General features: G+C 32.1%; 1 protein-coding gene across 3 annotated transcripts; it reads left to right on the forward strand.

Annotated features, from left to right (window-relative positions):
* Nucleotides 1–2439: 2439 nt before the first annotated feature.
* LOC127441352 (transmembrane 6 superfamily member 2-like) lies at nucleotides 2440–11984 on the forward strand. Of its 3 annotated transcripts, none has more exons than XM_051698674.1 (11): nucleotides 2440–2547; nucleotides 2726–2771; nucleotides 3973–4076; nucleotides 5448–5545; nucleotides 5622–5725; nucleotides 5888–5970; nucleotides 6135–6259; nucleotides 6493–6594; nucleotides 7699–7791; nucleotides 7977–8096; nucleotides 9039–10501. In XM_051698674.1, the coding sequence occupies exons 2-11, from the start codon at nucleotides 2746–2748 to the stop codon at nucleotides 9246–9248; spliced, it is 1065 nt and encodes a 354-aa protein (XP_051554634.1). In that variant the 5' UTR covers nucleotides 2440–2547; nucleotides 2726–2745; the 3' UTR covers nucleotides 9249–10501. The 3 variants fall into 3 exon arrangements, 2 of the variants coding, with proteins under 2 accessions (XP_051554634.1, XP_051554633.1); XR_007897297.1 differs by adding an exon at nucleotides 10636–11984 and having other exon boundaries at nucleotides 2502–2771; nucleotides 9039–10314; XM_051698673.1 differs by having other exon boundaries at nucleotides 2502–2771.
* Nucleotides 11985–14823: the final 2839 nt, after the last annotated feature.

Raw genomic sequence — 14823 nt, forward strand, 5'->3', positions numbered from 1 at the left:
CCAACACACCCACACAATTTTATCTGCATCATTTATTCAATTGGCCTGCAATGCTCTATAATACAGCAAACAGAAAATAGGGGAAAAGCATGTATTTGCTCCACAGGCTAAACATGAGAAAAATGGCGCCATCTGGTGGAAAATATTAAACATTTAATTTTGAAGCCAGGGCACCGAAATGAAAGCATAATATCATAGAATTCATGATTTTATGCTTTAATGGCACTGGGATCAAATATTGCAATTTTAATGGGTTTCAATGGGGACATTTTTGTCCTGAAGGTCCTGAGTGTAACTATTTTGTGTACACAGTGTATTATAGATGTATTATAGGAACTGAGGTTGAAATATCAAAATTCCCCCCAAAAATACACACCTTTGGCAAAATGTATGCCGTTGGCATTAACAGACAAAATGATCAAAAAAATGAAAAAGACAAAAATGTCCTGAAGGTCGCACAAGGGTTAAATAAAATCAACTTAACTTTAATACATAATACAGACTGAAGAGAGTGAGTAAATTTAACTTCAATTAATACAGTACATTTTACTTACAAAGCTGATGTACACGGTACTTGATTAAATGACCATTGTAATAAAACTTTTCACATTTTGAACTCCTTATAAACATATGTTTAATCGTGCACCACATACAGAAGCTTAATGCTCTGTAGTCTGTTAGACAATATCCCCTTGCATTACAAGGATTGAAAAACTTTCAGGGCTGGGTATGCAGACCTCAATAGTTGGTGCACAAAATACGATGATGGTAACAAATAGAAAAAAAAAATTTGGGATCGAGAACGGGTAATTTGGAGTAGAAAATGAACTTCAGACTTCACAAAACAAGAAGTTACCAAACTTAACTACAAACTCACATAAAAACAGTGTAAATTAACTAGCAAACAGTGAAACCATGCAAGCTCATTAATTATTTAAGCATGGAGAATGGTGGGAACACCAACTTCAAAAAGTAATGTAATTCAAAATGTACTTATTTTAGTTTTCTGTGAAATGTACTCAAATTAGCGAATAAAAATGGCAAGATTTTATACTTTGGGATTGGTACATGATGATGCATTGTAAAGATAACAAACAATCATAAATAATATTTACTTAAAAGCTAGAACATACATTTTTACATGTTTGAATTGATTGCAAATGTAGAATTTATTTAATATTTTCAAGTTCATGCTTAAACTAACTTATTCAGTGTAGAAAATACTAAATCTTTTCTGCTATATTTACTTGACCACAAAATATTTTTTTCCAGTGTGTCACCATTATCAAAATATATAAAACAACAAAAATGCACTGAAAAAATGCAAGGTTTAAAGGATTTGGGATTGATGCAAAAAAAAAAAAAAAAAAAAAAATATATATATATATATATATATATATAATAATAATAAAAAAATTATATATACAGTATATATATATATATATATATATATATATATATATATATATATATATATATATATATATATTTATATACTGTATATAAAAATCACTGTGTTGATACCATGGTAAAGTAATGGTATCAGATGTTAATACCATGGCATTTTTATATATAATATGGAAATTAATGATTACTGTGGCCTATTAATGCGCCGTGGAGAATACATTGTTGCCTTCGTCAAAAAAAGTCTGTTTCAAACAATACCTGAGTACAGCTTAATTATTTTTTATTACGGTGGATAACCATGGAAAAAGCGTGGCAAAAATGAGTAAAGACATTGATTTAAAATGTGCTTTTTGCAACATTGAAATTGAAAGCATTGTCCACCTTTTCTTTGACTGTGTCTATTCAAAACCATAGTGGTGTGCTTTGGAATATTTTATTAGGGTGAATACTGGTATTGATATACTGTACATTTAAGGAAAAGGGCTGTTTTGTTTTATTTTGATAATAATATTGAACATAAAGCATGGCATACGATAAATGTATTGCTGATTTATGGAAACTGATTTTATTAATAAATGTAAATGGTCATCACATAAACCAAATTTTACAATTTATTGTTTTAATAAACAATAAAGCTTATAATAATAATAATAATAATAATAATAATAATATATATATATATATATATATATATATATATATATATATATATATATTAATTTATAGCCTTCAATTTCGACTTGAAACTGTCGATATAGGCTACCCTTTTTAAAAAAAAAATTTTAAATTTTTTTTTAAATTTTATTTATTTTTTGGTTGTAAATGGGACTGTCCTGTTAACTTGTTTTACTTATAACAGCAATTTAAAAAGGCGAGAAAAGAAATATGGTTACCATGGAAATATTTTGTGAAGGACAAAACCCCAGTTAGTGCATCATAATAGCGCCACCCTATGGAGAGTTTTAATATTGCACGGTTCATTGATCATTAGACTCTTTGTTGGGCGTGTAATAGTTCAGAGTCCGGGGACTTTGGAAGCTTAGAAGAGATTTCATGCTGATTCAATCATCCGTGCTGAAGGACACACAGAGAGACAGAGCTTCCTTTAAACTTTACATCTCAGGAAACAATTCATAGCAGGTTTTCAGTTTAAAAAGTCTCTATCTTAGTAGCTTATTGTTTTAATAGGCTGTATTGCTATATTTCTGTGAGAGTAGTTCAACAGAGCTCTATTGATGTAACACACGTTTCAGATTTATGTGGATTTTTAAAATGGATTTTCCTCCAGAGATCAGTGTTTTAATTCTGTCTCTGACAGCACCGTTTGTTCTCTACACAATGAACCATGTGTCCTGCTTACAAGAGTAAGTTTGCCACCTATATCATTGTTTTAAAACATTGCATGTTAAATAAGATATTACTGATATTAAAGAATTACATTTGAAATTTTAATTTAAAAGAGTGAATTTTATTCTAGCTCACAAGATCTAAAATTTAGACTTCTTGGAGTCTTTTGTGTGCCTTAGTGTGACAGAATTCAATGTTTTCAAGACCATGAGAGGGCAACCAACTTCTATTTTCAATCGAGCCATTCTGTGAGGCGTTCTGATCAGAGCTCCATTAAATAATAATAATAGTAATAGTAATAATAATAATAATAATAATAATTTTAAGATTGACGTATTTATATTTCATAACAAAATTCCATCGAATTGAATTGAGTAATCTTTAACAAAATAAAAACTAAATATTTTAAGTTTTATTAATTTAATTTGGTTAAAAATGACAATTCAGTTCGATGGAATTTTGTTATGAAATTCAAATGCGTAAATCTTAAGTAAAGAAAATCAATTTATTTATTAAATTGCTTAATCAATTTAATAAAGGAATCTGATGAGAAGAAACCTTTTATTTATTATTATTATTAATTTATTTATTTATTTTGCGAAAATTAAGCGTATTTTTAGGACCTAAACCTATTCTTGATTTTCTTTTTCTCTTTATTTATTTATTTATTTGCATTTTAAAACATTTCCTCTACACCATAAATATTCATTACTGTAATAATAATAATAATAATAATAATAATTTTATATATATATATATATATATATATATATATATATATATATATATATATATATATATATATATATATATATATATAATACCTTTTTTATATATATATATATCATTACATTTTAAATTTAGTGAGATTCATCACTGAGATACGGAGAGAATTACAAACAAACTTCAAAGTAAAACATCTGAATGCATAATAGTAAGAATAACAATTTGGTGGAGATCATGAAAATAATGTCAAAATGCAAAAATGGTGCTAAATTATGCTTATTTTTTTATGCACAATAAAAATAATAATAATAATAATTATTATTATTATTTTGGGGTGAAATATGACCTGGACATGTTTTCGTGAGATTAATCCAAATACTGATATTAATTAAAATTATGTTTTCTCGTTGATTTTTATTATTATTATTATTATTATTATTATTATTATTATTATTAGATCTGCTGACTTTAACTACATATTTTCTCATTCAGTCCACAGGTTATTTTGGCAATTGGCATAACGGTTCTTACAACTATATTTCTCTTGGCAAACCTCAGTGTGAAGAGCAAGAAAAGTATTGATCCACTTTTCTATGGTAAGTCCAATAATACTGACAGGAGTAGATGGAGAGCAATATTACGACAACAAATTACTAATGCCTAAAATGTATACTCACCCAATCGAAAAGACAACATCACAAATGAGATCTCTTTAATATCTCAGTTGTTTCTCCTAGACAGCAATGAGATTAAATGGAGAGCAAAAATAATAATAAAACTAATAATAATAATATATAGAAACTTGGCAGAGATTTGCCAAGATACCAAAGTCTGCAATCAAAAGTTAGAGATCTCAATATAAATAATATACCTACAATTGAGAATTCCCTTAAAGGGACAGTTCACCCAAAAATGGAAATTCTCTCATCATTTACTCCCCCTCATGTCATCCCAGATGTGTATGACTTTCTTTCTTCTGCAGAACACAAATGAAGATTTTTAGAAGAATATTTCAGCCCTGTAGGTCCATACAGTGCAAGTGAATGGGTGCCAAACTTTTGAAGCTCAAAAAATTGCATAAAAGTAATCCATAAGACTCCAGTGGTTTAATCCATGTCTTCAGAAGGGATATGTTAGGTGTGGGTGATAAACAGATCAATATTTAAGTCCTTTTGTACTATAAATTCTTCTTCCTGCCTAGTAGGGGGTGATATGCATGAAGAATGTGGATCACCAAAAACACAATAAGAAGATTGTGAAAGTGGAGATTGACTGAGCAGGGAGGAGAATTTATAGTAAAAAAAGGGCTTCAAAATTGATCTGTTTATCACCCACACCTATCATATTGCTTCTGAAGATATGAATTTAAACAATGGATTACTTTTATGCTGATTTATGTGATTTTTGAAGCTTCAAAATTTTGGCACCCATTCACTTGCATTGTATGAAGCTACAGAGCTGAAATATTCTTCTAAAATCTTCATTTGTGTTCTGCAGAAGGAAAAGTCATACACATCTGGGATGGCATGAGGGTGAGTAAATGATGAGAGAATTTTCATTTTTGGGTGAACTATTCCTTCAAGTCACATGAGCTATGAAAGAGCAACATCTTGGTCATTTGTAGTGCTTTAAAAATGAAATAAATTTAAGTAGTAGTCAGAATGCCTAAAGAACATCTGAGACAAAGTTGATACTTAAATCACAACTGAGACCTCCACTGAATCTCCTGAGCTTTTCAGCTTGGGAATGAGGAAAGATCGAACTCTTCACCTGGACTGCCATGGGCCATCATTCCTCTGCTGTCTGGGAGATTAATCGATAGTTGCGAGGAAAAGAATGTGAAAGCCAGACAGAAATAACCAGGATAGAGGGTTGTTTGGGTTTGATGGAGAGAGAGAGTGTCAGATAAGACATGACTGAGAAATGTAGAGCTAAAAGTGGTGATGTTCTCCATGTGTGCGTTTCAGTGTTTGCTGTGTTTGCCTTCACCTCTGTTGTTGCCATGACAAATGCTTTACAGCAGGACGGGTTCATCAAAGGCTTTATGGACTTTTACATCAGCAAGGTAAGCACACGCACACATACACGCACAGATTTAATGCACACAAATATACTTAATGTAGACCTCATTTTTCTCAAAGGGGGAGCCTTACCTGAGCACCGCCCACTGCATCATGATGAGCTACTGGGATGGAGTCGTTCACTACGGTCTGCTCCTCATCATGGTCCATCGGATCGCTGCAGGGTAAAAATTATTTTCCTAACTAGATAAACACATCGTTGTCTTCAGAAGACATGCAATATGGTGCACAAGTAATATGGAGTACTTTTATGACACCTTTATTGAGTGGTAGCACAGTAATGTCCCAACCCTAGATGTCTTAGTATTGGTGTTCACTTCATACAGGAAGCCGTTCCGCGGATTGGCTCTGGCGTGGACGGGATCTATGATAGCTAATCAGATCGTGTTCATCCCAGGCATCATTGTAGGTAAGCACAACTTCCATTTCTCCAAAATATAATAATCTCATAATTTTAACTGATGAACATTGTCTCTTCTAAAATTACTTGCATATTGAGACGTTGTTATATGGCAGTTAAATACATTTTCACCCTTACTGTATATATCATTATTTGTGTTACTGTGTTTTTAGGGAAATATGGGAAAAACATCCAGCCTGCTTTCTGGAGAAATGCTCCCTTCTTGTTTTTACCCATATGGGCGGCAACCAAGCTTTTCAATAGGCCGAGAGAGCTGTCAATCATTCCTGCTGACAAGGTGATATTCTAGATGACTTTTTCAACTGAACATTGAAAATATAATCATATCAAGCTCATTTCTTTGATTTAGTTCTGTGTTGATTTTGTCCTCAAAACCCACTGATCAGATCCAATGGTATAGGCCAAACAGAGGGTAACATTTTGCCTCACTGTCTCTATTTGGAAGTAGTACTTTAGTTTAAAGTAGAGTATTGTTAAGTCCAAACAAACATGGTTTTCTGTTGTTTGTAGATGGAGGCACAGCAGAGAAAGGGACTGCTGTCTCGACCCATAGACCTTCTTCTCATACTGAGTCTCTCAGCAACCATGATCTTCACTGTGTTCAGAGGGTTTGTAAGTATATCTCCATCCATCTGTCCATCCATCCGTCCATTCATCCATCCATCCATCCTTTCATCCATCTTCCCATCCATCCATCCTTTCATTTGTCCATTTGTCTGTCCATCCATCCATCATCCATCCATCAATTTATCCATCCATCATCCATCCATGCATTTATCAATCCATTTATCCATTCATCCATTCATTCGTCCATCTGTCCATCCATCCATCCATCATCTACCTGTCCATCCATCTATCTGTCCATCCACCTGTCCATCCATCCATTCATCCATATGTCTGTCCATCCATCCATCCATCCATACATACATCCATCCATCCATCTATTTATCAATTTCATCCATCCATCCATCCATCCATCTGTCCATCTATTTATCAATTCCATCCATCCATTCATTTGTCCGCCCATCTGTCCGGCGTCCATCCGTCCAGCATCCATCCATCCATCCATCCATCCATCTGGCATCCATCCACCCATCCATCTATTTATCAATTCCATCCATCCGTCTGTCCATGCGGCATCCGTCCATCCATCCATCTACCTGTCCATCCATCGATCTGTCCATCCACCTGTCCATCCATCCATACATACATACATCCATCCATCCATCTATTTATCAATTTCATCCATCCATCCATCCATCAGTCCATCTATTTATCAATTCCATCCATCCATTCATTCGTCCGCCCATCCATCCACCCATCCATCCATCCATCTATTTATCAATTCCATCCATCCGTCCGTCCATCCGGCATCCGTCCATCCATCCATCCATCCACCTGTCCACCCATTGATCTGTCCATTCACCTGTCCATCCATCCATCCATCCATCCATCCATACATACATACATCCATCCATCTATTTATCAATTTCATCCATCCATCCATCCATCTATTTATCAATTCCATCCATCCATTCATTCATCCGCCCATCCGTCCGGCATCCATCCGTCCGGCATCCATCCACCCATCCATCCATCCATCTATTTATCAATTCCATCCATCCGTCCATCCATCCGGCGTCCGTCCATCCATCCATCCATCCATCCATCCATCCTATTACTCATTCTTTGTTTTTTACTCTTTATCTTCAACAGGTTGTTCTTGAATGTTCTCTGGATTCTTGTTTTAACTACATCTACCAGTACGAGCCGTACATGAAAGATAACGTGGGCTTCCCAAAAGTCATGGTGAGCTCACTGTGTTCGTTTTGCACTAAAGGTTGATCCTAATTTGCATATTCAAAGAACTACTCAATACTACTGTATATAATAAATACTATGTAAACTGGGATGCAACCTATAATCAGAATGTACACATATCATTAAGATGGATACATGATTGATCAAACTATCTTATTTCCATGTCCTTGTAGATGCTGGTCTTTCTGTTCTATGGATTACCGCTCTTGACAGCGTGTGTATATGGGCTGTACATGCCCGGATGTACCTGGATGTTGGACTGGACCCTGTTCCTTGCAGGTGCTATAGCTCAGGTAAACATTTAGGCACTTCCAAATGGAATTTAGTTTTGAGATAAATAGCTGTGTAATTTTTTTAGTACTTCTCTAACAAAGAATTGTAATAGGTTCTGATATTCAGTTTTGTACTGGTTGAATATTAGTCCAGGGAAAAATTGAGATACACTGAATCAGAAATTTTGGTTGAGCCAATAATTATTTTTGTTACGGGCAACAACTGATACAATGGCATATATCCAAAATGTATACTGTTTTGCCTGTTGTTTAAAAAGTGTTCAGTGAAACCTCAATCTAGAAACCCAATCTTAAAGCGCACTCAGGCGTCAAAACATACTTTAAGGTAGTAAAGAAGGATAACTGTTTAGTCATTTTAAAACTTGGCTAGAAAACGTAAGTTTCACTTGGGATAAAATCCTGAAAATATTTCTATTTCTATTTGCTAATTTTTAAAATGCTGATATTGGCCAATGCCAATATAGTCACCAATAAATTGTCCATGAATACTATTGAAGACCCCATGACATCAAAATGTAAGTTTTGTAGCTTCTAGTTGAAGTCTACCAGCTTTGAACTCATTTGTATGCTAGTGTAGTCTTAAAAGTTGACAAAATTACCGTGCATGTATGCAGTACGCTTGTACAATTTACAGAATTTCTCTTACAGAAAAACAGACCAAAAATATTGATGACTCATGTTGCACTGAATAGATTTTTTCCAATCAAATTCTCTCTAGAGAGAGAATGTCCCTCCCCCATACAACCTGCAATTGAATAGCAAATCATGGTTCATGGCTGTGCTGTACACTGAAGGCTATTGGCTATTACAAATAAAGGCACAAGCCCTTCAATATGTCCCAAATTTCTATTTTAATTGGAAACACACACACAAAAAAGTAAACTAATCAAGCATTTTTATTGGGTCTTTAAAGCACAAGTTCTTGTTCTGACGTTTCCACAGATGCAGTGGACTCACATCGGTGCATCTCTGCACTCGCGCACACCGTTCACCTACCGCATCCCCAAAGATGAGTGGCGTCTAGTCATCACACTGAACGTTATGTATGCGCTGGTGCCTGTGCTCCTCGCCGTCCGCTGCTATACAGATCACGCCTTCTTCATGAAGAACATCCCACCTGAACAAACCAGCAATGGCAAGAAGAAACAATAGATGTCTGACAGTTCAACTGCAAGAACATGTAGATGAATTGTCAAACAGAGAACCTCTTTGTGCAATAGAGAACCTCTGTGATGGAGAAACCTGAAATAAAAACATCTTCAGTGGGACAACTGGGGCATCAACTGGGAGCTTTTTAAAGGACAGATGCTGTTTTCAACTGAAACTTTCCCAAGTTATTGGTAAGAGGAAGGGATGCACACATTATCAGTGAAAATATCGGTTTCGGACAATATTAGTGTTTTTGTTTTTTGGAAGCAAATGATTTTCTACTGTAGATTAAACTGTTTTTATGTCATGTTATCAGTCTGGATTTTCTACTGCACATTAAAATGTTTTGGTGTCATCACATTGCTGATAACTTAAAAATAACTATTTGTATCAGCCAACATTATTTTCATGATTTTATTTTATTTTTTTCAAATTATTGATATCAGTTTGATTAGGCCAAAATTGAAAGCGAACAATTTTCTACTGTACATTAAAATGTTTTGATGTCATCATATAGGTTATTGCTCATAGCATAAAATAATTATTAGAATCCACCAACATTATTATTATTTTTTAATATTTCTAATTATTGTTTTAGTCTAATTAGGCAGATATTAGAAGCAGATAATTTTATACGGTACATTAATATGTTCTGATGTCATTATATCAGTCATAGCTCATAACATATAAATAATTAGTAGTATCAGCCAACATTATTATTAATATTTTTTCTTATCTTATTAGTCTAATTAGGCAGATATTAGAAGCAGATAATTTTATATGATACATTAATATGTTCTGGTCATTATATAAATTAGTGCCCATAACATATAAAATAATTACTAGTATCAGCCAACCTTATTATTATTATTATTATTATTATTATTATTGAAATATTTTTAATTATCAGATTAGAGTAATAAGGCAGATAGTAGAAGCAGATCATTTTATATGATACATTAATATGTTCTGATGTCATTATATCGGTTATTACCCATAACATCAAAATAATTATTAGTATCGGCCAACATTATTATTATTATTATTATTATTTATATTTGTAATTAAGGTATTGGTCTTATTAGGCAGATATTAGAAGCAGATAATATTATACGATACATTAATATGTTCTGATGTCATCATATAAGTTAGTGCCCATAACATAAAAAAGAATTATTAGTATCGGCCAACATTATTATTACTATTATTAGAAATATTTTTAATTATCAGATTAGTGTAATAAGGCAGATATTAGAAGCAGATAGTTTTATATGATACATTAATATGTTCTGATGTCATTATATCAGTTATAGCTCATAACATACAAAATAATTATTAGTATCAGCCAACATTATTATTATTATTATTATTATTTATATTTGTAATTAAGGTATTGGTCTTATTAGGCAGATATTAGAAGCAGATAATATTATACGATACATTAATATGTTCTGATGTCATCATATAAGTTAGTGCCCATAACATAAAAAAGAATTATTAGTATCGGCCAACATTATTATTATTATTATTAGAAATATTTTTAATTATCAGATTAGTGTAATAAGGCAGATATTAGAAGCAGATAGTTTTATATGATACATTAATATGTTCTGATGTCATTATATCAGTTATAGCTCATAACATAAAAAAATAATTAGTAGTATCAGCCAACATTATTATTAATATTTGTTCTTATCATATTAGTCTAATTAGGCAGATATTAGAAGCAGATCATTTTATACGGTACATTAATATGTTCTGATGTCATCATATAAGTTAGTGCCCATAACATAAAAAATAATTATTAGTATCGGCCAACATTATTATTATTATTATTAGAAATATTTTTAATTATCAGATTAGTGTAATAAGGCAGATATTAGAAGCAGATAATTTTATATGGTGCATTAATATTTTCTGATGTCATCATATCGGTTATTATCCATAACATAAAAAAGAATGATTAGTATCAGCCAACATTATTATTATTATTATTATTATTAATATTTGTATTAATATTTATATTTTTAATTAACGTATCGGTCTTATTAGGCAGATATTAGAAGCAGATAATTTTATACGGTACATTAATATGTTCTGATGTCATTATATCAGTTATAGCTCATAACATATAAATAATTAGTAGTATCGGCCAACATTATTATTATTATTTTTAATTTATCGTTATCAGTCTGATTAGGCAGACATTGGAAGCGAGTGATTTTCTACTGTACATTCAAATGTTTTGATGTCATCATATTGGTTATTTCTCATAACACAAAAAGAATGATTAGTATCAACATTATTGTTATTGTATTGATCTTTGTTCACAATAACTGATAATAGGCCGATATTTGAAGCTCATCATGTCATGTTGTTTTTTTGTTTTTTTTATTCAAATAGTATACTCCTTTTTATATGCCAGGATACAAAAGTACTAAACAGTTATCCATCTATTCTACTGTACATAAAAATGTGTAGATGCCTGATTTTACTTAAAGCATTGAATTGTGAACACAGTGTTTAAGTGTTAAAATGTACAGTATAGATTTACAATATTGGCCATCGTATCGGTTATCATAAAACAATGATCAGTTATACTGATCCTTCCTGTGTTTCTTTTTTTATATGGTGTTTTATAGTATAAGTGGTTCATTTTTGTGAATGTGTGAATCTGCATGCATGGCTTACCTCTCGTCAGTAAATGAGTCATGTGGTAAAATCGTAATAAAAATGGACTCTGACACATGTTTGTCTAAAGCCACATTTTGTTAGCCAAGAGATCACATCACTCTGTGAAACCCTAAAGGCTGTTTGCGCTCAGGCTCGGGTGCGTCTGAATGATGTGTGTTTAGTTCCTTGGTATTTATGCTGCGTTCATGCCGTGTCAGAATTACCGTAATTAATGCCATTTTTTTATAATATTGCAACACTGAGAAACTAGAAGCGGCAAGATTCATTCAGAGTTATCTAGACTTGTACCCTACACAGATCTGTCACTGATTATATATTTTTTGTCTTATCCAATCAAATCTCTGACCTCTGGCTCTATAGAGGTGATGACATCACCAGGACTGCGGTGTCACTTCAGTTGCCCTGGTGATCTTTCACCCGGTTACCATCAGACAGATAAATGAAGCATGTCAGTATGTCTCATTGATTGTAAAAACAATAAGCCTCAAGTGTTGTGTTATAGTGTTTTTACCAATGGTTGTCCTAAAACAGCCTTAACCACGGTAAAATTACTGTAACGCATGATCTCGAGTGGATTATCGCTTTTCTAAAACAACAGTAATAGCAATTTGATAATAGACACCAATATTTAATGAAAGTTACTAATAATTATCAGAATAAACAATTCTTCCCCCAATAATAGAGTTATTTAGCATAACTGTAGTCTGTTTATTGGCATTTTACAACAGTTTCAAACAAGGCTCGTCCAATCAGGATTTGGAGTTAAAAAATCATTGCTCTGACAGCAATTGGGTTCTATAAATATTCTTTTTAAATGATTAAATATGGTCACTTTTTAATTATTCATTTAATTGTTTTATTTTAATATTATTCATAATAATTCATAAAAAAATACATCTAAAATTTGGTCATGATTCATATTTAATTGTTTTGATTATTTTGGTACAATTCATAATAATGCATAAAATATTTGTAAAAAAATTATTTCAATCGATTAATTTAGTGTGATTCATAATAATTAATTAAAAAAAATGTTAGAAATAAAATTTGGTCATTTCATTAGATTATTTTACTATGATATATAATAATCCATAAATACATAAATCTGAAATTTAGTTACGATTAAATTTGTCATTTTATTTGATTATTTTATTACAATTGATGATTCTTAAAAAAAAAAAAATAAATGAAATCTGGCCACGATTTAATTTGATTTGTTTATTGTAGAACAATTCATAAAAAAATTCATCTAAAATTGGTCACGATGAAACTTTTCATTGGATTCGTTTATTTTAATATGATTTAAAAAAAAAAAAAAAAAAAATACATAAAAAAATAAATCTTAATATTTTGGCCACGATTAAATTTGATTTGATTATTTTGGAACACTTCATTATAATTAAAAAAAATAATAATAATATGAAATTCTTTAACAATTAATTTTTTCATGTGATTACATTATTTTAGTCTGATTCATAATTCATAAAAAAAAATACATCTGAAATATGGCCATGATTCAATTAGATTTGATTCGTTTATTTTAGTACGATTAATAAAAATAAATAAATCTGAAATTTGGTCACAATTAATTTTTTCTTTTGATTTGATTATTTTAGTACGATTAATAATAAAATAACAAAAATAGATATAAAATTTGGACATGATTCAATTTGATTTTATTATTTTAGCACAATTCATAATAATTCATAAAAGACACAAATGTAACACTGAGACTGTTTACACACAGAAATAGAATGGGGACAGGAACTTTGCACTGAAAATATGTTCATTTTTATTTTGGATAAGAAATGAAAGCGTAGATTGAGGATTAGCATAGCAATTACAATCAATTATTAAGTTATGAAATGTATGCATTGAATTTTCACTGTCAAAATGATGCTGCACTGATGCATATTTACACCCACTTCATCTACAGTATACTGTATATCTTATATATGTTTCAGATATTGCTGCATATCCCTTCTGACATTCCTGAGGCCTACTTATGTTTAATGGGCTACAATATGAATTTTGATCAACCTAAATGAGCCTTGATCTTTTCACGAGGGTGTCTGTAATGTTGTAGGAGATTTGAATTAAGACTGTGCAGCAGTGGGAACATCTGAAATCCCACTCAAACAGATCTCTCAAATCGGCTCATTAGGATTTCAAAAGCATGCGTAACGGAGGCTAGTTTTTTAGAATTACAAAGAGCATGTTTAACTATTGCATTTGCAAAATGGAATGCTTTGATGTGGGTGGTAACCGTGGCAACCTAAACTATAAGTGGATTGGCCAACAGCTGTAGGTAATTGTTAAGGCGCTCATCAGTTTAAAGGGATAGTTCACCCAAAAATGAAAATTCTCTCATCATTTATGCACCCTCATGGCATCCCAGATGTGTATGACTTTCTTTCTTCTGCAGAACACAAATGAAGATTTTTAGAAGAATATCGCAGCTCTGTAGGTCCTCACAATGCAAGTTTGAACTTTTAAAGGTAGCATAAAAGTAATCCATACGTGTTGTGAGAATGTGCATAACATCCGGCATATCGCGGCCCACTTTGGCATATTGCAGCCACGTTTTGTGGCCGGCCCACCGGGAAAAGTCCCGGTTCTCCCGATGACTAGTCCGCCTCTGGGTGTGGGTGAGAAACAGATCAATATTTAAGTCCTTTTTTTTTTTTTACTATAAACTCTCCTCCCTGACCAGAAGGTGGCGATATGCACGAAGAATACAAATCGGCAAAAATAAAAGAAGAATGTGAAAGTGAAAGTGGAGATTTATTGGAAAAAAAGGACTTAAATATTGATCTGTTTCTGAATCTAAGGGGGCATTTTAAATAATGTTAGCTATTGCGTCAAACACCGGTTTCCCCGTAAA

The sequence above is a fragment of the Myxocyprinus asiaticus genome, chromosome 5, assembly GCF_019703515.2.
Source record: "Myxocyprinus asiaticus isolate MX2 ecotype Aquarium Trade chromosome 5, UBuf_Myxa_2, whole genome shotgun sequence".
Classification (NCBI taxonomy): Eukaryota; Metazoa; Chordata; class Actinopteri; order Cypriniformes; family Catostomidae; genus Myxocyprinus; species Myxocyprinus asiaticus.